Here is a 22,703-nt window from a genome sequence, read left to right on the forward strand (position 1 = left end):
ACCCACGCACTCTGTTCCACAGCTTGCTCATTTTTCAAGAGTATAGGTACATACCCTCTACAGACCTGCACCCCTGCGCCTCCACCAAAGTCACGTCAATCAGCCATCCGAAAAAAAAACGGTCACATTCCATAATGATGTAATTTCGCCCACCTCGGTGGGGGCCACAGCTGGAACATTCAAGGTTATTACTCCCCGTTTCCATTTATGTGAACCTTGTAGCTACGTCACTCCCACGTGCAGTTTCTTTAAAGAGCTGAATGTCACACACTTGTCACTTCATTTCACCCCCATTCTCGACCAACACCCAATGCCCATAATGGGCTGCTTTCATCTCCCGAGATTTTCGTTTTTTTTTTTTTATCTCACCATGTTCCTTTCAAGAACCCTACAACGCCTTTTTCATAACCAACTGCGTATATAGGTATATGTGTGGGAATGTGCTTTCGATCCCACTAACCCAGAATTCCAAAGACGGTGCAGGAAATTATTTCACCATAGCCTGCTTTGTTTTTCACATCGTTGCTTTGCGCACAGCCTTTTCTTAGAATGCTGCACTCCTGGCATGGTGATATTTGAGTTGCCTATTTGCTTCACCACAGTTGTTGTTGTTTGCCACCAGCTCCATGGGCTTTGCTTTTCATCATGTCAGAGAGGATTTTCTTTCGCATTGTTTTAGGAACTAAGAAATTACACAACGCCATGTCATTCACTTCAATTTGTTATGTATATTTTTTATCATATCCAGCTTAAAGCTAATAATCTAACAGAAATAGTCCTTAGATGCTAAGGCCATAAATACACTTTCACACATCACTGATTGATAAAAGCACACATTGAATACAGTTCAATCCTCTCTCACACACAAACACTCAATCACACTCGCGGTCACTGGCAACCCTCCCCGCGCCTATCAATCAATTCGACGCATTGATAGCGCACTCTTTGTTCACTGCCAGCTCCAGCGCCTGCTCCAGCTTGAGCGATTCATTTTCCTCACACAACCGATCCATAATCTGGCCGCTCCTCAGCCCCGTCACAAACTTGTCCAGCAGAATAGCTTCGAGGTTCTCACCGAACTTGCAGTCCACGGACAATTTCTTCAACCGCCCGTACCACTGAGTCACGTTTTCGTGCGGTTCCTGTCGCGAGTTGTAAAAGCTCGTTCGCTCCCGGAAAATCGCAACCTGTGGCGTGTACTGCTTCCGCAGGAGCGTGCACAGCTCCTCGAAGGTTTTGTTCTTGGGCAGCACCGGATGGCACAGGTCCCGCACACTTTTGTACGATTCCCCACCGATAACGCTAATCAACAGCGCGACCCGCTTCGTTTCCGGGATATCGTTCACCTCGAAGAACTGCTCCAACCGCTCTTGGTACACGTTCCAATCATCGACGGAACCGTAGAACTCCGGAATCGAACCGATCAAATTCTGGCCTGCCATTGCTGTGACTAGATACTTTTTTTTTCTCTCCTGCAGACTTCAAAATGAGGACTGAGTAGCTGCTCCGGCCGGTTGATTACTTTTATGAACGGCGTTTGCCTGCTGGTGTAAGTGCCTTGGGCCATGTACGCTTATTCGCTTATACGCTTATACGCTTATACGCTCTACAGTGTCCCTACACGTTGTATCCGTACGGGCTCCGAAATACGGGCTGGTTGTGTGAAGTTGGGAATCCCCCCTATCGAGACGAGAGCTACATTGGATGACTTGATTTGAACATTCATGCGAGTGCTGGTGCTGATAATCAAGAATGTGTATGCAGCAAGTGTGATTCACTGCACTGAATGCAAACTTGGATGAACAAGGGAAAGTGACGTCAGTCAGGTAATGGATTGAATTTCGTAACATTGGAGAATGTTAGCTGGATTTGTTTTTCTGAACTGTGTTTTGGCTATTTCTTAATGTAAATAAATAGTTCATCCGGTTATTAGTGACAACTGTCAAATTTTCCGATTCCGTTCCGCTTGCGCCCACATTTGGGCCTTAAGTCAAGATTTTCGGAACAAGTAAATTTTTCGTTTACAAAAGTACACCATGAATAAAAATCATGAAATCCTGAACATTGTTCCGAAAAATAAATGTAGCGCCTGCGTTACGTTGCATAAGGCACCAGCAAAGGCAACAAAAGTCATAGAAACGAGAACTCTGTTCTGAAAATCATGATTATGTTCTGGTAAACGTGTTTAAAATTCATGCGTTGTGCTTAATATTGTGAACCTTTTCTCGAAAATGGGATCATGGTTCATGAACTGTAAAACGTCAACATTAAAATAATTGCCGACGCCGGTGATGTAGTGGTTAGCGTGACTGATTTCTCATCTCAATGGGTCTGGGTTCAATCCCAGCCTAGGTCGGTGGGATTTTTCTGAGGCATAAAAATCTCTGGTCACGTCTTCCTTCGGAAGGGAAGTAAAGCCGTTGGTCCCGGCCCATGTGTGTTGATGAAGGCTTTGTAACAAGTGTAAGTGTTGCGTCCAAGATTGGTGAGATTAATCGCGTGTAGTTTTGGAATATTTTGTTTTCGACGTAGGACTACGTCTGTAATTTTTATATAGGAGTACACTTTGTGAAAACCGAAAAGGGAACATGTAACAAAATCATGAAAGATTTTGAACGTTAATAACTCAGCTGCCCCTGAGCCAATTTCAATAATTTTATAACCAATCGATCAGAAATATCATTACGAACCCCGCTCAAATTCCTATTCTAACACAAAACACAAGCTCCTGCTGCAGTTAACAAACAAGATTTATTATATAGGACCACGTAGTCCTACGTCACCATTGCGTACAACCCCATAGGGCTGTCTATTGTAGTTTTTTAATCCAAGAAAAGGTTTACATGTTTGTAAAAGGTAAAACGAAAACACTTCCATGTAAAATGTAGGACAATGCCACTAGCCACCGCCAGAGGACGCTGTATGCAGTCATGAATGGACGGCCATAGGGGTGACGTAATGGGGGCCATTGCGAGGAGAATTTGTGGCACGTACGACGGTTCAACGGCCACGGTTCGGGGTCATCATTCACCAAGAGGCACAATCATTAGCCTGGTGATCTTTGCAGACGATAGTCGCAAGAAAGCTATACATAATAATCAAGTGGAAGTAGACGATACACAGAGTCAAGTGAGAGTAATCTTCGGAGTGGAGTTCAACAGAGTAAAGGAAGTTGCCACGTACTATTACATCCAGGTACATACCGTCACCAAAAAACCTACTGAGAACCTAACTAACAGCCATTTCGAATTCTCCATCGCGCCTAGGCGGTTTCACCGTAAAGTTTACGGTAGGCCGTTCATCGTTCGTATAATCAACCACGCCAAACACCGGTAGTGTTGAATCGACAATCGTAAACCTGTTCCCCGAGTTAACCGTGTTCACCACGAAACCAGGCAGGCGAACTATTCCACGGGACTGTTGAAGCCTCGAGTCCGTCATCATACTCGAGGGGCGCACGGGACAGGTGTAAGGGTCCTCTGAAGGCTGCAGCCCCAACAAGCGAAGCATGAAGAAGGAAGCAAAGGAGAACGACCACCCCTGGAGAGGAGAAGCAGGACCAGCGGAAGAAGTGAAGCGCCGGCGAAGCGTCGGCGAAGGTAGTGGCAGTTGAAGGGGCCTCGAAGACAACGAAACAAACAGTACTAGTACAAGGTAGGAGTAGAACAGTAAAGAAGTGGGAGACGCTAGTTTCGAGACCGTCCGTGAAGTGGGAAGGAAGCAATACGAATAAAAGCGACTAAAGTGGGAGTTTTATCCGTAGTGAACGTAAGTGTTTTCTTGGTTTGGTTCACGGAATTGTTACGAGCGTGTGCCGACCCTGAGGATTGAAGACGGGAGTCTCATCAGTGCTGGGAGTAACACCGCACTGGCACGTTACAGCTGGGCTGGAACAACCGAACAATAAAGGTTTTACCCATACTCCAAATTTGGAGCAGGCATCTGTGGACACACTTCAAGGTCATCAATTCAACAGATATTCGGTTACCATGATCGCAGCTACCACCACCTTCATATTGCTGATTCACATATATCTTAAGGTACGTTTAGACTATCTGATTTGTTGGTCTGATTCGAGCGAACTGCTCGATAATTTTGTCGGATGCAATGTTTGGATGCGTTCACACTTTTTTGACAGTATGATTAGATTTGACGTTTGATTTGAACGAAATAGGTTTGCATTTAATTTTCATCCGACTGATCCAGCAAAATAGGCGCAAGTTAGGTGAAAATATTGATTTTTTCTTTCTAAAATTTCACGGATTTGAACCGCTAAAGAACGCTTGATTTGTGTGTTGATGGCATCCAGCAGCAACCCTGATAACTTGTGTATAGTTATTTTGCTTAACGACGTGATCAGGGTATCATCCAAACCACTTGTGGAATTTAGGTTATCGTTCGGGTATGGTTTATTTTTTATTAGGGAAGGTAAACCGATTTCACTATTCAATAATGTCCTGCGTATGGTTTGACTGATTTTTATTTTCCAGTGTGGTTGGCCGAAAGATGCCGTAATGGCTTTGATCTTGGCATGGTCAACAAAACAGTGTGTATATAATACGAAGCATATATTGTATAAGAATCAGCATGCCAGACAGCAGGTCTGAGAGCCTACTTGGATTTTTTTCAGAGCTTCAGAGAGGTTCGGAGATCTACTGAGAAATTTGTTGAGCTTCAGGGTAGTTCGTAAATCTTAAGAACAGAACTGCAAAACTTCAGAAAATTTTACAGAAATTTACAGAAATTTGCAGAAATTCAAAAAAAATCACAAGAGAGATCGAAGATCTTCAGATAAATGTTCAAAGAAATTATCAAAACTTCAAGCAAGCTAAAACATTTCCAGATCAATGTGTAAAACAATAAGCGAAACTTTGAAAATCTTCAGAGAAATTCACATAACTTCAGACAAGTCCAAGAATCTACAGTGAAATATAAAGTATTTCACAGAAGTTCGGAGATCTACTGAAAAATTATTCAACCTCAGAAAATTTAGTAGATCTTCAGAACAAAGCTACAGAACTTTGAAAAAAAGTTACAGAACTTCTGAAAAATCTCAAGAATGGTCATAGATCTTCAGATAAATTTGAAGACCGTCAAGAAAGTGTGCAGATTTTCTGATATATTTTTAGAATCTCAGATGGATCTTCAGTAAAATTTGCAGAACTTCAGGGAAGGTCAGTGATTAAAAAAAATTATACGATTTCAGGGAAATGTCGATCTTGAGAGAGACATTTAAAAAATCAAGGAAGCTCAGTTATTCTCAGATAATTTTGAGAACTTAAGGTAATTGAGAAGATCTTCAGGGAAATTTTCAGATCTTCAGGGTAGCCCGAGAGCCTACAAAGGAATTTACAAAACTTCAGAGAAGTTTGCAGATCTACTGAGAAATTTATTTAGCCTCAAGGTTTTTTTTTTCGTAGATCTTGAGAATAGAACTACGGAGCATCATACAACTTTACAGAACTTTGCAGGATATTTGCAGGAATTTTTTTAAAAACCTTCACAGTTTCAGAAAAATGTAAGATCTTTAGGAAAGTTCGTTAAATGTCATAAAAGTTCCTCAATTCCACAAACAAATCGCAGCGAAGTACAAAAGTCCAAAATTTTGCAGTACTCCATGGAAGATGGAAATAGATAGATCTGAAGATCTTCAGAGAAGTCCGTAGACCTTAACAGAAGTCGTAAGAAAGTTCGTACGTTTAAAAAAAAAATTGCAAAACTTCAGCAAAACTCACAGAACTTCAGGGAAGTTCACCGATCTTTAGAAGTATTTACAAAACTTCAAATAAATTCGTTATCCTTCAGATACATTTTTCGAACTTCAGTGAAGTTAAAGTATTTTCGGATATTTTGTAGAGCTTTGGGGAATTTCAAAGAATTTCTGATATATCTGCAGCACTGTATGGAAATCCAAGAATGAAAGAATTTACAGAACTTTAGAAAAGTTTGGAGATCTACTGAGAAATTTATTGAACTTCAGGGCAGTTCGTAGATTTTCAGAGCAGAAATACAGTAGTACAGAAAATTTTACAGAATTTGAAAGAAATTTTAGGAACTTCAGAAAGTTCAGAGGGTAGATTGTAAATCTATTGAAAAATCTGCAGATGTTTAAATAATTTTAAAAGATTTTTATTGCGGTTCTGGGATTTTAAGAGAAATTTACAGAACTTCAGGTAAGTTCACCGATCCTTAGAGATATTTGCACAATTTCAGAAAAAAATAGTAAAACTTCAGAAAACTTCCTAAAACTTTCGGAAAGCTCAAAAATTTCTAGATAGATAAGATCTAGATCTTTTAATTCGGTAGGAAATTGTGAAGGTGTTCAGAGATATTTGCAGATATTCATTAAATCATGAAAATCTACAGAGAAAATTACACAACTTTCGAGAAGTTCGTAGATTATTAGCAGTGTTGGAAAAATATCAAAAAATCAAATCTCACCAACGCCCAAGATCACGCTTGATTTTCGTGGACAAAAATCAACAAGCAAACAACTGCGGTTGATTTTGTAAGCTGTGATATCGCAGCTCGGAATACCAAGCTAACAAAACTCACCAGCTGCAAATCTCAGCAAACTGTGGTGAGATTGAGTTTCATAATTTTTGCTTCACACCCGAATGCAACCGAAACTTCCATAACGGCTGGCAGCAGTCGCTTCGTGTCTGCCATCGGTGAAGAGTAAAAAGAGATAGCATACTATACTTTCTCTTTCTAAGTAAACGATGTGCAATGGAATCATTTTTGTGTCGAGTCAACTCTCAGCTTGATTTTTGCACGTTGTGAATAGTCTCGCAATATCAAAGGAGCTTGTAAAATCAATATCAAGCATGATATTTTGTTCCAATATCACGCGTGATATTGCGTGCACATGAGAGCGGAAAAATATCAATTGATTTCTGATTTTGCCAACACTGATTATTAGAAATTTTCTGAACATCAGAGATAATTTTTGATCTTTGAGGATCTTATATCTTCAGGGATTCAGGAACTTTGTAGATTTTTAGGAAAATTTGCAGATCTTCTGAAGAACACACAGAACTTCAAATAAATCTGTAGAACTACCGAGAAATTTGCAGATCTTCAGGAAAGTTTGTGGATCTTTAAAGATATTTTACCGGAGAACAGAAACAAAACTTCAGGGACATCCTAAAGTCTTCAAAGAAATATGCAGAATTGAGTTCTTAACAGAAATTTTCAGAACTCAAGGAATCATGTAGATCTATAGAGAATTTTTCCCACTAGCTTGTCGAAAGTTGCTATCGACATCCTGACGAAGTTTTGAAATCCATTTTCATCTTCATATCGCAGCTCTTAAAGGACAAGATGAGCCAGATCCCTGCCGGTGTTCCTCCTGAGCAACCATTTCCTACAAAGTTCACCTTCTCCTTCTCATTTTATTTAAAATAATAAAAGCACATACGTCTGCCGAAGTTAGAGCAATTTTCCGGTAATTCATGATGGAAGTATTTACTTTTGATTCCTGATACAGTTTTGTTTTGAAATCTAAATTGAAAGTTCTTTCGACATTTGCAAGCAGAGTGAACACCAGCAAACAGGGGGTTTCGACGAAGTGTGTCGAAAATAAATTCGAGCAGATTTTTCATTATGGCGGCGGTCAAAATCAGACCAAGAAATCAGATAGTCTAAACGGACCTTTAGCATGTATCGACATTCCACAAATAAGAAGAAGCAGCTGTCAAACATAAACACAACCGGATTATAACTATAACGATCCCTCTTGATACAATCTACCCGATTCGCTGGATTATCAATTGTATCAATCAGGCTATACTGGAACCACATGCAACCCTAAAATCTACTAAATAATTGTGGAAACGGATGTCCTCATGAAATGAAGTAGTGTAGTAGTCCATAGGTTGGTTGGAGGATGTGCCGGATTTCTTCAATGTATCTTACGAACTTCCATCTGAACTGTTGTTTTGAATGATTTCTGTGATGTTGTATGTGTTGTCATGCGAACAAGGTCTTCAACTCGGTCGGTCTTCAAGGAACGATTTTGGTTCAGTGTTCGATAATCCCAAAAGCAACTATCAGTGACGATTGTCAATTTCGGATGTCAAATCTGACGCTTAATGCTAATTTTTCTCTGAACTGGCAATAATCATCATAACAAGCAACATCGCATCGGAGCTAGCTAACCTTCCCTCCCATGCTATTTCTCGAGTTCGAACTATCGAAAAACATACCGACCGCCTCCCGAGCAGGAACCGATAGCTAATCGATAACAAATGAATATCTTAATGTGGTATGCTACCAGATTTCGGTATGCTTGTTGTATAAAACTTTGTTTTGATATTATTCAGTTATCGAAATATTTTGCAAAATATCAAATGAATACCAAAATAACAAATTGTGATCTTTCAGTTTTTAGATAATAAAACCTGAAAGAGTTATTGAATTGGTATTAGAAGACCTTCAAAATAACAAACTATGGTATTCTGGCATCTAAAAAAGCGGCTGTTATCCGTCTGTTATTGTAATAACTAAATTATTACATATTAGTTCGTTATTCGTAGAACATTTTTGAGGTATTATTTTTGGTATTTTACATCTTATCAGCCTTATTAATACCATATTAAGGTTGCCAGTTATGCTATTTTCATACCTGTTATTTTTTCCTACTCGGGCTCTTGGGTTTTCTCCACAACTGGTGCCACTTTGAAACAGGACGTTCAGTGGATTACCCTTTCCTTCGAGTATTTCGGCCGGCTTGATGAACTCCACCACTATTCTGATGATATGGAAGCTGAATGCACTAATAAGCAATACACTATTCTCGACGGATCCGAGCACTCAGTAAAGATAAGTTTGACGAAAACCTGAAATCCAAGTTCACGAATGTCACAATTATGGGTTCATGGTATCACAAAATCATGATTTTATTTTGTTTTTGTTTAGCGTTACGAAATCGCTAGTCGCGCATGATCTAAGGGCACGGATTTGAGATTAAATGTACTAGTAGATCAGCATATTGTGATTTTTAGTTCACGAACAAGGAATCAAAAATATCTTCAAATGATAAAATGATAAGCGATCAACGAACCGAATGATAACGCTATGTTATGTTCTTTTTTTTTAATTTTAAAATTGTAGATGTACTTAATGAGATTTTTAACAATTCCTTTGAATTTGTACTCAAAATTACTAAAAAAATACCGCGTACATTTTTCCAAGAATCACGTGAATTTTCCATACAACCAACCGGTGGAACGATTTTAAATTGGCTCACTACTTGACTAGCCTATTGGTCCCAAGCAAATCGATTAACGTACCCCATTCTAGTTGAAATTCTAGTACTACACTATGTTTGTTTTGATTCGCTATGAAAGTTTGACAGATAAAATGAGGTGAATCGATTAGCTTGGGACCGAAGAGAGCACCAAAGCTGAGCCAGGAAGTTGAGCACGTTTCTGCGGGACCTTCTGGTCTTAGAGTTACAACTTTGTCTCAGGCATCATTTCGATCAGAAGTGACGTTTTTGTGATAAAATGTTCTGAAAATTTTTTGTTGAATGTGAATCATTGCCCATAACGAACAATTATGCAAAGTTTCATACAAATCGACGAAGGTCAAGTTTTTTTCTGATTCGTCAGTTCCACGCCACTGCTAAATAGAAATTTTCGTCGACTTGAATGCACAACAGAAACAGCATGTCCACGTTAAGAGTTTCCCACGACAAGAGCATGAATAATCGTTGCACATAATTTATTCTTAACTGATGTAATTGTTCTGAGACATCCCTGCTATAATTTACACTATTTTTTTAAATAGACACGTATATCCGGAGGCTGAAGTACCATCTTCTGCATTTTCCTTCACACCATAAGCACGTGTTCACTTACAACTCAGACGACAGACGGTTGAAGCAGAATGAAGATAATTTCCATTTCACTCGCTTGCGAGCTGGAAAGTGAGTGAAATGGAAATAATCTTGTGTCATTTGCATTCTGCTTCAGGACAAACTGCGTATATGTATGCACCGTTTACTACAGAAAAATAATTTTCTCCACTGTTGCAACATTTAATTGTTCCGGCATTCCACTCAAAATACCGATTTCAGAATATAGAACAGACAAATCGAAACTTAACAAAACGGGATTCCATCCAACGCTAAGGAATTTAAATTCCATTCAAAACCTTCAAACTTCATCAAAGGCATCTGAATCGAAAATTGGACATCAACCATCCGGCGAAAAATTCATCAAATCACAAACAATCTGAAAAGTCGGGGCATTTCATCAGAGGACTTATGTAGGCCCACTTTGTTACCGGCAGCTAAAAAGCAACCCACTGCCCTGACGTCACCGCGCACAAATCCTTAAGGGAGCGTTCATTAATTACGTTTCGGAACATTTGCCCAAAATTAACCCCGTCTCCCCTTGTCTCGCATTGTCGCAATTTCTCGACCACCCCGCTTAAACATTACGTCACGTTATCATCCCTCTACCTCGCAATTATTTTAAAGTTTGCTTAGCAATGCATTTCATAGATTGTTAACCAAAATATGATATCTTACTTATTTTAGCCAGCCAACGGCTAAAAGTCTTCTTAATAAAGATAAAAAAAAAAAAATTATTTTAGAATATTTTTTATAAAACGTGGTTTAAATTAATAAAAGTTTGTATTCTCATGAGAAACTCAATGTGTCTTCCTTTCTGATCTGGATCATCTAAATTAATCTATTTAAGAGCTACTGTTCATTTTAGAATGACAGATGTAACAGTGTGTCCAGCAGCGTTGTCAGATTGTTTTCAAACTTATCGGTATCAAAGGTTTTAACAAATCGGTATTTATCGGTATTTCTTTTGAATTTTAAATTTTTGCCAATTTCGAAAAAGTCTTTCCGGAAAATTCTCGGGGAATTTTTGAATTAATTTCTGAAGAAAGAAAAGAAAAACTTCCACAGAAAGATGACAGAAGCTCTTCTGGAGGAAGTTTGAAGCCGGAAAAACATCTGGGGAACTTACTTACTTAAGGGTCCTGTACACCACCGGAGGTGCAAAGGGCCAACGTGAAAGACTTCCATCTTGGGCGGCTGTTCGCCCTTTTTTCCTTGACCTGGACCAAGGTCAGATTCCTATCGACTTGCTTTGCTCCGCCGCCATGAGCTAGAGGTGGGCGCAAAACAGCTCATCTGGCTGAATGGATCAAACTTATCCAGCTCAACAAAGGGAGTTGATTCTTTTGAACAGCTCTTCAGCTCACATTGAAATTATAGATATTATGACACAAATTTAAAACCGGAAAATTAATTAGTGGTTTTAGTGCTTAAAACAGTGCAAATCGTAAAAGCAGTATAAACCAATAAATCTGTACCTTACAACATGGCTCTACATTTCGATGGAAAACGCCACTAACGCAACAACTGATCAAGCATCGCGTAAACATACATACAGATTTTATGTCTGATGTTCATTCTCCAGTAGAATTTCTCTCACTATTCTCGGCTTCAGCTCCAGATCATCAGCTCAGAACCGGATCCGGAGCTGAATCGTGAAGAATCGAGAGAAAAAGTAGAAGGGTCTGTGCCTAGGGGCACGAACGGAAGCTTGACGTAGGACCGCTAGTGGACGGAATAAATGTGAAGAGCATTTAGTTCTTTTAAGTGATCAATTATCTATTACCTCAACTCTTTCCGTTTTTGAATTGTAAGCGTACCAAATTTGTAGTAATTTTTTTCTAAGAGAAAGTTGATTAAGAGAATCAATCAAAATCACTTGCACCCCTGCTTCCACTCTTTACTGATGTAAGCTTGATGGCCCTGAAAAGGGCCGTTTTATTGAAAAGGACATCCATGGTCACTTACGCTTGGCGTGTTTAGTGTAGGTTTTTTGGAGGCGAACCAGCCTAAGGCTGAAAGCCTCCTAAATAAAGCTAAATTAATTAATTAATTTAGTGTAGGTGACAGCATCACGGACCTCATTTTCCAGGAAAACCTTCAGCACACCTCGTAGATCAGACCGGAGATACGTTTGACACCACCACGGCGAGCCAGACGACCAATGGCTGTTATCTCGAAGAACTTTGCGCCTTCTTTACCAGACCTTTTCCTCTTTTACCATGACCAGTCAATAGTTGCTTGTTAGGTGTGAAAGAGTGGACTAGCCACCACCTTCCTACTGCTGCTATTGCTGTTCTCCACGCCGTCCGAAGCGAAAATGAGCCTTGACTTAAATGATCTATATTTCTTGAATTTGTGTGGTTTACATGTATAACTTATCAAGTGACACAGATGCGTCTTTTCAACTTTAGTTCCTGTGAAATTTCAATTATTATTAATTACAGTTCCTAGTCCTATCAGTCCTGTTTTAGAGAATGACCACCTTGGTGGGATTGGTTTGCTTGAAAATTTGAAAAAGAAGTCTACTTATAACTACTATTTACAACTACAACTAACCTACAACTACTATATACACCTAATCTACTATATATAAATTGCTTATCAAAGCATGTTCTGATAAATTACATTTTTGTGCAAATTTAGTCTTAATTTCGTTAATTCTGGAATCTATTTTGGCAATGCCTGCCTCTTCGTGTAAATTTGTTATTCTAGTGTCAAAAGGACGATCAAGTACCATCCTCAGCACTCTATTCTGAGCGACCTGGATTTTGTTCCTGTGAGTCTGTGCACATGATTCTCACACCGGAGCTGCGTAGAGGATCGCAGGTGCTATGATTTGTTTGTAGACAGCCAGTTTGTTCACCCTTGAGAGGCGGGATCTGCGGCAAATCAGCGGAAACAGACACCTAACCAAGGCAGAACACTTGACTACTGTTTTCTCTACATGCGAACGGAAGAGGAGCTTTTCATCGAACAACATCCCGAGATAGGTTACTTCGGCGGACCACTCAACCCTTGTGCCATCCATGATTACAGTACAAGATGGAGCCGGTTTCAGTTTGGGCGATTGCCGATGGAGGAACATGATCGCTTGTGTTTTGGTGGCATTGATTTTGATTTTCCACGTGGTGGCATAATCAGCAAAGGCGTTAAGGCATCGTTGAAGTTTGTTCGTTATTTCGCGAGGCATCCTTCCTTTGACAGCTATTGCGGTATCATCTGCGAACAGGAAAAACACGCAACCGTCGCCGAGGGGAGGAATGTCGGAAGTGTAAATGCTGTAAAGCAAGGGGCCCAGCAGACTACCTTGCGGGACTCCTGCTGGGATCGAAAACGTGTCTGAGAGACAACCATTCAACGATACCTTAAAACGACCTTTGCTGGAGGTAGTTATGGGTGATTTTAATAAGATGTAAAGGAAAGTTGAAGTTACAAAGCTTGTACACAAGTCCATCATGCCAAACATTGTCAAACGCCTTTTCAACGTCTAACAAGGCCATGGCTGTGGACTTGGATACAGCTTTGTTACTTCGGATGTTATTCATCACCCGTACTAGCTGGTGATTGGTGGAGTGCCCCTTCTGTTCCGGAAGGAGAATGTTATTTTCCTCGACAAACTTGAGCAAACGATTGAGAATGAGTTTCTCGAACAATTTGCTCAGCGCTGAAAGGAGGCTGATTGGTCTGTAGCTTGAAGACAATGTTGGATCCTTACCGGGTTTGCGGATCGGTATGATTTTTGCTACTTTCCAGATGCTTGGAAAGTAGTGCAGTTCCAAACATCTGTTGAAGATAGCGGTTAGAAGAGACTGCACTTTCATGCTGAGTCTCTTCAAGATCAAGTTGAATATACCGTCAAACCCGGGAGCCTTCATGTTCTTGGTGCATTTCAGCGCTGAGCAAATTTGTTGTACTGTAATCATATCCGCTGGAGGCACGACACAAGGGGAGGCATCTAGGTTTTGAACGCATTGCGCAACCTGATCATCGAGCGGACTTTGGATAGTCGAGCCAAGCAAATGCGATGAAGCGACATGCTTGCCGATCGCATTTGCTTTCTCCTGTGGGGTAATTAAAAGCCGATCGTCATCATTTTCGACTTTGAGAGGTGGAACGGGTTTGGGATGATTTTTCAGGACCTTGGCTACCTTCCAGAATGGTCTGGAGCGGTCGTCCAGATTCTGGACAACACGCCCGAAACTTTCATTTCGGAGTGAGTCCATTCTGGAAGCAATCTGCCTGTTCAGATCGGCCATTTCACGTTTTTTGCCCAGGTCTCCAGTCCTCTGAAACTGGCGTCTACGCACATTTCTCAATCGAATCAATAATTGGGTGTGGGAATCAATAGCAACAAACTTACCCCTCACAGGAACTTGTCGAACGCATGTCTCGTCAGCCTCGGATATGGCCTGTTGGAGTCCTTCCAACGCCCGGTCGATGTCATCTACGGTGTCGAGCAGTGGATTTTCATCGATGTTGCTGTCTACCATTCGACCGTACTGCACCCAGTTGACATGGTGGTAGTCTTTACGCAGGCAGCCTCTAGCAGGAACCACGTTGACACCGACTTCAGTCACCACCGGTTGGTGGTCGGAGCTGAGATCGTTGTGCGCCTCCGGCTTGGATAGTCCGATGTTTGACAGGAAAAAGTCTAGCGTGGAGGGATTTCCCGCCGGAGAGATGAAAGTTGGTTCGTCCGGAAATTGCACTGTGTACAGTCCATGTTGTGCGTGGTCGAACAATAGACATCCGTTTTGGTTCCTCTGGTAGTTCCGCCAAGCTTCATGGCGGGCGTTCAGGTCGCCCCCAACGATGAATCGGGAGCTAGTACGGGTGATGGCGGTCAGGTCCTTCTTAAATTGGATTCCTAATCCGTTGCTTGCGGTACACTGGCGTGGGCAGTAAACAGCGATGAACCGGACGTTTCCAGTTGGTGATTCCACCTCCACACTAATGGCCTCGATGATAGAAGTGCGGATGTGGGGCAGAGTGCAAAACTTGATTCCCTTTCTGACGATGACCGCTACACCACCCCCCCCTGGAGCTGGTGCGATCAAGCCGGATAATGTTGTGGTCAGGCAACCAGAAGCTGTCACCGAACTTTAGGTGGGTTTCGGTTAGAAGACCCACGTCGATGCTATGCTTGCGGAGGAAGTCGGCAAGCTCAATCTGTTAGCTCTTACAGAGCAAGCGTTCCAGGTAGCGATGGTTAGCGGTTTAGACACCATATTGGATGATGAACTTACCGAGCACTTGGATCTGTTCGGGCTTATTGCGGCACTTACGTAGAGCACCGGTCATGTTGATAAAAATCTCCATCAGTTCGTCTGCTGAGAACAGATCGGGATTGTTTGTTTCAGCTGTTGGTTGCCTCCAGAATCCAGGGGGGGATGGAGAGCTTTGTCCAGCAGAAGATCCAGACGTTTCTTGAGGTGGCGTGGATCGCACCCTGGGATTCGCTTGTCCACGAAGAGGTGGAAAGTCCTCTGTCCTGAAAGCCGGGGCCTTATCCTTCCTTCGTGCTGGTTGATTGTTGGTGGACGCTTGATTTCGGATGCGCTTGAAATCCTCGCGTTTAGGGCACTGCTTGTTGGATCCTTGGTGAGCACCACCACAGTTGGCGCATTTGGACGCCACAGCTTCATCCGCAGCACATTCGGAGGTGGCATGGTCTTGAGAGCAATTTCCGCAGCGTGGCTTAATGTTGCAGTTGCGGGTACCGTGTCCGAAGTTCAGACACCGCTGGCACTGAGTCACATCGCGATGGCCGCCACGGTATGGCTCCCAGCGAACGATGATGGAATTGATGGACCGGATGGCTTTCAGTGCGTTGAGCGTCACCGTTCCCTTCTGGAAGTGTACCAGGAAAAGGCTATCCGGATACGCCTTCACATTCTCGTCTCTTCTTGTCATTCGATACACGGCACTTGGGGCCAGCTTGTACCGGTCCCTGATTTCTGATTCGATAAACTTTGGGTCGAAGTTTGGTAGGCCCCTGATGACGACCTTGAACGGCTTCTCACCGGGAATGTCGTGGGTAAAGAATTCCACCTTGGAAGTCCTCAGGTGGGCGACGACCACGTCAAACTCCGTTTTGGTACGGAGCATCACTTTAGTGCCGACTCTGCCCAACTTGTATTCGGCTTTAACACCCAGCGTCGCTAGATCCGCAATGAGCACATTAAGATGGGCATTTTTCACTACCAATGGAGGTAGCTTCACTTTTGCCGAGCTCATTTCGGCAGTATTCACGGTTTCGGCAGCGTCACCGAAATCTCCAACATCGCTGTTGTTCGTCGCAGTGACATCGGACTGGCCTCGATTCTTCTTCCTCTTCTTACTGCGTTTTTCCAACACAGCTGGCTGGATATTCCCATCCATGGGGAGAACAGCAAACCTGTTCGAGGTAGGCACACCGGAGCTTCCTTCTCCGGGGTTCTGGACCTTCGCCGGGCTTCGCGACCGATGCTTCCCCATTACGGGGCACACACACACGCACGACAAACCGCGAAAGAGAGAGCGCGAACACTATCGCAATGAACTTTTCAAACAACTCGAGAGAGCGAGCTAACACCGAACTGAACTGCTTGACGATCAAGCAGAGAATGTGCGAAAATGAGCCATACAGCAGCGCTCTTTTATATCTTTTCAGGTTAAAGCAGAATGATGTGCAACCAAGTGGTAAAAAAGCTACAAAGACTCCTCCCATTATGAGTAGTTTGCTATCAAGTAGCGACACTGGCTCTTTTCCTTCTGCGTACACGGCGAATGAGAACAACCCAAATTTGAGTTCAGTTCACTCATAATCGCCAAAAGTGCAGGAACTCAGTGATGAGCAAATTTGTCTCTGGTTTCCAGTGGAAAAACTAAAAAATCTGCCAGAAAATGAGGAAATTGACGAAAATTTTATTCAGTCTCGGAGTAGTACCAATAGACTGAGTGAATCCAATCTTTACTTTTCTCAAATTCCGGAATTTTTCCCAGGAAAATCCTGGAAAAACCTGGGAAAACATGAGGCAAATTTACTCATCGCTGAGTTTCTGCACTTTATTTCTTATTTCTGAGATAACTAAACTCAAATTTGGGTCGTTCTCATTCACCGTTATATCACCTTAAAGGATATCGGCGCCGCTGGTTAGCGTGATTACCTCCACCCCAGCAGACCTGGGTCCAATCTCAGTCGGCGCCACCGGCATGGTCTAAGGCATAACATCTCTGATCACGCCTTCCTTCGGGAAGTAAAGCCGTTGGTCCCCGGTTGAGTTGATGGGTCGATTGGTAGGGTCCAGGTGTGGGAGCTGCCTCCCTGGCGTCGATAGCAGTACGAGCTCAGTACGGAAAACAAATCTCGCGTCTCTTTTCAATAGGTCCTATCAACATTGATCGATTCTCTTCATCGACACTCTCTTTCGTAAATAACTCGGCTATACAAATGTTTCCCGCCGTCTTCGTCGAATTAGATGCTAGATTGTTGTTTCTTCCATCGAAAATATCCGGCCGTGGCGATTCAAAGTTGATGAAGGTTGATCAAAATAATTTGTAGCCCTACTTCCAGTTTGATTACATGAGCATTTTGTGTGATCGTTGGTTCTGAATATGGTCAAACAGGCAGATGAATTCTATTCCTACTCTTTACTGTAATAAGCTTGGTGGCCCTGAAAAGAGCCGTTTTGTTGCCAAAGTTGGTGATGATTTAACCTCCGAAACCAAACAGAGTGCGTCTCTGTCACTTCAAAACGTAGATGACATCCATGGCCGCTTATGCTTGGCGTGTTTAGTGTAGGTGACAGCATCACGGATCTCATTTTTCAGGAACACCTTCACCACACCTCGTAAATCAGACCGGAGATACGTCAGACACCGCCACGGCGAGCCAGACGACGGATGGCGGTTATCTCGAAGAATTTGCGTTTGGTTCTGAATATGGCGATGAGTCTGCAAAATATTACGCAATTCCATCCTCCCTATTCGCACGCGCCCGAGGATCGGAGGCGAATGCCACTTCGAGTTGTTTCGTGCACTTACTACTCCCTGACGACTGTGCTGGGGAAGCAGCATATACATACCTACATTGGTGGATTTGTTAGTTAATTCGACGCTTTTTGAAAATGCAGGACATTTACCATTTTTTCAATAGTTTCTTGTTAAAAATCAACATCCTGAAACATTTTTATCAGTGCGTAGCCATATTTCTGATCGATTGGTGATAAAATTATTGAAATTGGACCAGGGGCAGCTGAGTTATTAACGTTCAAAATCTTTCTTAATTTGTTACATGTTCCATTTTCGGTTTTCACAAAGTATACCCCCATATAGAAATCAAAGACGTAGTCCTACGTAAAAAAAAGATCCAAAGAGCTGGAAGGGTCCGAGAGTTGTCATCCTAAACAGCTCTCAGTCGATGATTCGGATCCGGAGCTGAGCTTATAACGATAAGCTAGAGAGCTGCATTTCGATTTTCGGTTATTTGCTTTTGTCCGGATCTTCCACTCCCCCAGAGAATGCTGAGAGGAGAGGTGAGAGCAATAGAGCTAATATACTATAGAGGAAGAATAGCGCTGGTGTTCCCTTTGTTCCTATGTTGAATTATACCGGGTACAGAACTGTCAAACTGCATAGTTTTTTTTTTTAGGGAAGATGTTTCGACAGCGACGGCAGCGCTATTCTTCCTCTAAAGTTTATTAGCTCTATTGTGAGAGCACATATACTAGAGGAATAACATCAGCAACAAGAGCCGGGTACATAACTAAATTTGATAATACCAGTAGAAAATTAACATCGTGTAGCACATGTACATATGTCTCTCTCTCTGCCAAACAGCAGCTTGGAAGTTTGCTTTTACCGTCGGTACTGTCGATCAGTAGGTACATGTTGTGTTGCGCGCGCGTCTTGGTTTATGCGGCCCTTTTCTGAAAAGTTCCGCTATGAGTGATGTATTGAATGGTTTAGACTTAAGATATCAGTGAGCTGATGAGCTGCAGTTCCTAAAAAATGAACCACGGATCATTAGCTCACTTTAGAGAATCGGGTCGATAGAACAGCTCGGGAGCGGATTGCCCATCTCTACCATGAGCCCCTGGGTCTGCCTCTGCTGCGATGTCCTGTCGGATTCCAATCCAGCGCTTGCTTGCAGATTTCGTTTCCGCCCCGTCGAAGTGTGTGGCCGACCCACCTTCATGCTTCTGATGACATCAACGATGGAGCTCGGCATTTGAGATCCAGTTGTGAGGCCACAAGGCACGAATTATATCCTGCATTTTACGAGCGCTGATAACCGCCATAATCTAGCTGAGTTTCTGGTAGGAAACATTCGATTTGATGTTTGGGCTATGTCGTTTGACGTATAAACAATAAAATTTGACCGTTTACAGGTCAAACGACACAAGCCAAACTTCAAATCATATGTTCCTTACCAGAAACTCAGCTAGATTGTGGCGGCCATCAGCGCCCGTAAAATTCTGGATACCGCAGGCATCGGTTGATGAAGACCTGCAGCTTCTAAGTGTTCTCCACTGATACACACCATGTCTCGCTGGCGTATAACAACACAGATTGCACGTTCGAGTTGAAAATTCGGATTTTGGTGCGTTGACTTCCGACGCTATTTGACTGCCAAGATATTGGAAACTTTCAACCTTCTCCACTGCTGGCCCCACTACCGTAACGTCGAAAAGGTTACCCGTGTTGACATCCAACGATTTGGTCTTGTTGACGTTGATGGTGAGACGCGCCGCAGAGAAGCGTTAGGTTAGGTCATTCAGCTTACTCTGCATATCAGAGCGCCGTTGTGCTAGTAGAGCAACATCATCAGCCAAATCGAAGTCGTTGAGATGCTCCATGATGATAGGCTGCCAAAGCAGCCCACGGTTCGGTACACGGTCAATTGCACCCACCATGACTATCCGGATAGGGTCAGACTAGGTTCCGTTATGCAGAACTCTGCACGTAAATGCCTGATACCATAGAGGTAACTCTAAGACTAGAAGGTCCCGAAGAAACGTGCTCAACTTTTTGGTCAGCTCTGGTACTCTCTTCGGTCCCAAGCTAATCGATTCACCCCTCGAAACATAGGGAAATCCTCATTTTATCTGTCAAACTTTCATAGCTAATCAAAACAAACATTGTGTAGTATTAGAATTTCGACTAGAAAGGGGTACGTTAATCTTTTGCTTGGGACCAATAGGCTAGTCAAGTAGTGAGCCAATTTAAAATCGTTAGTTTCGTATTGATTGTTGCTAATACTGCGTTTTGATGAGGTTGACGATTTTATTCAGGACTCCCTTGCGTCTCAGGGCGCCCCACAGATTCTCGTGATTGAGTCGGTCGAAAGCTTTTTCATAGTCAATGAATACCAACTAAAGGGACTCTTGGAATTCATTGACCTGCTCCAGGATGATGCGGAGCGTGACAATATGGTCCACACAAGATCTTTCGGCACGGAATCCTGCCTGCTGCCACCGGAGAGTCACGTCAATCTTGTCCTGTATCCGATTCAGGAAAACTTTGAACAGAACTTTGTGATCAACCCCTGGAGCCTTGTTGGATTTCATGCTTCGGATAGCTGCTTCAAGCTCTTGCAGTGATGTGGCCTCGGAATTGACGCGAGTGATGCGCCACACCCTAGGCGGATCATGCCGAGATGTTGATGATTGGTTGGCCGTCGAAACTTGAAGAAGTTGTTCGAAGTGCTCAACCCAGCGTTTCAGCTGGTCAGTGGGTAAACAACTGTTCAGTAGTGTCCTACACTGACATCCTCGGGTTCATCCTTGCTCCACTCAGGTGTTGTGAGATATCCCGTGAGATATATTTCTCCCCTTCGTCGACCAGGGAATTCACCCACGCTCGCTTGTCCCGTCTGCAAGAGCGTTTGACTTCCTTTTCTAAAGCCGAGTACCATTGACGGGCTCCGTTCTTGACTCCTCTGGTTCTCACTCGCTCCTCAATCTTCTGCCACTCTTTTCTCTGGGTGCGCAGCTCACCCAGGTTGTTCTCGCTTGTTTCTATGAATGCATTCTTAATGGCCGTCCATTGTTCTTCTACGCTGCCACCTTCTGGAACGTCCGCAGCTCGAGTCTCAAGATTGCCAACTAAAGACCTTTTTACCGCTGGATCTTCAAGTCGGCGTGTGTTGAACCGTCGCCCGAGTCTCTCCTCCCGTCACAGCATCCGCGCCATGCGTAGGCGGATCTCGCCGATTGGAAGGTGATGGTCAGACGCGATGTCGGCGCTGCGTTTATTCCAAACATCAAGAAGGCTCCGTCTCCATTTTCGGCTGATGCAAATGTGGTCGATCTGATATTCGGTATGTCCATCACGGGAAACCCTCGTGACTTTGCAAACTCCCGATCACCATGTCGTTATTACCTCAAAATTCTGCAACCAGCTCACCGTTTTCGCTGATTTCTCCGAGGCCATGGCTTCCCATGACACGCTCATAAAGGGTGTCCCACATCAAATTGCATCACGGAAAAAATGCTGTAGAAAATTACCTAGTAGACCGATCCTTTTCAAACTTCCAGACAATTAAAAATATCCCATTCGTTAGCTTTTGGCCTATTCATTTCATTCAACTTCAATACCATAACCGTAGGCTCGCACCTTACGCTTAACTCCACTCATTAGGTTCTGTACAACATCTGACTGCAGCTACTTCTGTACGGAAACCCACTTTTTCTTCATGTCTTCCTCAGATTTGATCTCCTTGGGAAACATTTTTCGATGGGTCTTAGTTCCGGTGCGTTCGGGGGGTTCATTTCCTTGGGTACGAAAGTAACCGTTGGCTTCTTACCACTCCAGGACAACATTTGAATAGTGGCACAAAGCTAGATCCGGCCAGAAGATCGTAGGGCCCTCGTGTTGCTTCAACAGAGGAAGCAGACGCTTCTGTAGGCACTCCTTGAGGTAGATCTCCCGTTGTATACAGTTTCGATAGTGACGAACGTATGTATTTCTTGGCAAACTTTGAAAGTTTCTGCTTCCTCACTTCCTCCGGAACATCAAACTTGTGCTGGGTGGTGAAGAACAGTAGCCCCGGAAGCTACCGGAAGTCCGCCTTGACGTAAGTCTCATCATCCATGATGAGACAATGAGGCTTCGTCAGCATCTGGGTGCACAGTTTCCGGGCCCGTGACTTTCCCGCCGTACTTTGCCGATCGTCACGATTTGGAGCCTTCTGCACTTTGTACGTATGCAGTCCCTCCCGGTCCTTAGCTCTCTGAATGAAAGACTTGGACAGATTCAACTTTTTGGCCACATCCCTGACCGAAGCATTGGGATTCCGCTTAAACGCTTTCACGACACGCTTGTGATTCTGATCACTAATAGAACACCCATTCTGACCGCATTTCTCCTTCCGTTCGATGCTCAGAGTTTCGTAGTAACATTTAATCACACGACTCACCGTTGACTGCACGATTCCGAGTTGTTTGCCGATGTCCCGATGAGAGAGTAGAGGATTTTCCAGGTGCTTGCGCAAAATCAATTCGCGACGTTGCTTTTCGGTTGACGTCATTTTTTTCAAACTTTCGAAAATCTGACAGCGATAAAAATACAGTGTAAACAATACACTCTAAACTACTTTTACTCAAATTTTCAAGAGAAAATACCCAATGGGTAATTTTCTACAGCGTTTTTTTCCGTGAAGAAATTTGATGTGGGACACCCTTTACTCTACATTTACTACTTACGTTTTGGACTTGGGCTTATTTGGTTGCGTTTATTAAAAGTAAGAGCTGTTTGAGAAAAACGATTTTTTCTTGGAATACCTTAATATCTTGAAATACAATAAGGTGGCTTCTTGAAATTTTGTTCATTTAAAGTCATTAATATTCCTCTATTTTTT

General features: G+C 42.9%; 3 protein-coding genes across 4 annotated transcripts in view; 2 read left to right on the forward strand and 1 right to left on the reverse strand.

Moving 5' to 3' along the window:
- Positions 1 to 22,703, forward strand: part of Rh7 (Rhodopsin 7) — a 274,211-nt gene that overhangs the window by 219,349 nt on the left and 32,159 nt on the right. The window lies entirely within an intron of this gene.
- The window catches only part of LOC135710559 (uncharacterized), a 331,677-nt gene that overhangs the window by 202,655 nt on the left and 106,319 nt on the right, over positions 1 to 22,703 (forward strand). The window lies entirely within an intron of this gene.
- LOC135710561 (uncharacterized) lies at positions 842 to 1,475 on the reverse strand. Its single transcript, XM_065233173.1, has one exon. The coding sequence runs from the start codon at positions 1,440 to 1,442 to the stop codon at positions 918 to 920; it is 525 nt and encodes a 174-aa protein (XP_065089245.1). The 5' UTR covers positions 1,443 to 1,475; the 3' UTR covers positions 842 to 917.

Source organism: Ochlerotatus camptorhynchus, unplaced genomic scaffold, assembly GCF_037179485.1.
Source record: "Ochlerotatus camptorhynchus isolate MF236.1 unplaced genomic scaffold, CSIRO-AGI_Acam_v1.1 ptg000391l, whole genome shotgun sequence".
Lineage (NCBI taxonomy): Eukaryota > Metazoa > Arthropoda > Insecta > Diptera > Culicidae > Ochlerotatus > Ochlerotatus camptorhynchus.

What these genes read in the sequence shown, in the direction of transcription:
- LOC135710561 (XM_065233173.1), bottom strand. Translation starts at nt 1,442, where the DNA reads ATGGCAGGCCAGAATTTGATCGGTTCGATTCCGGAGTTCTACGGTTCC.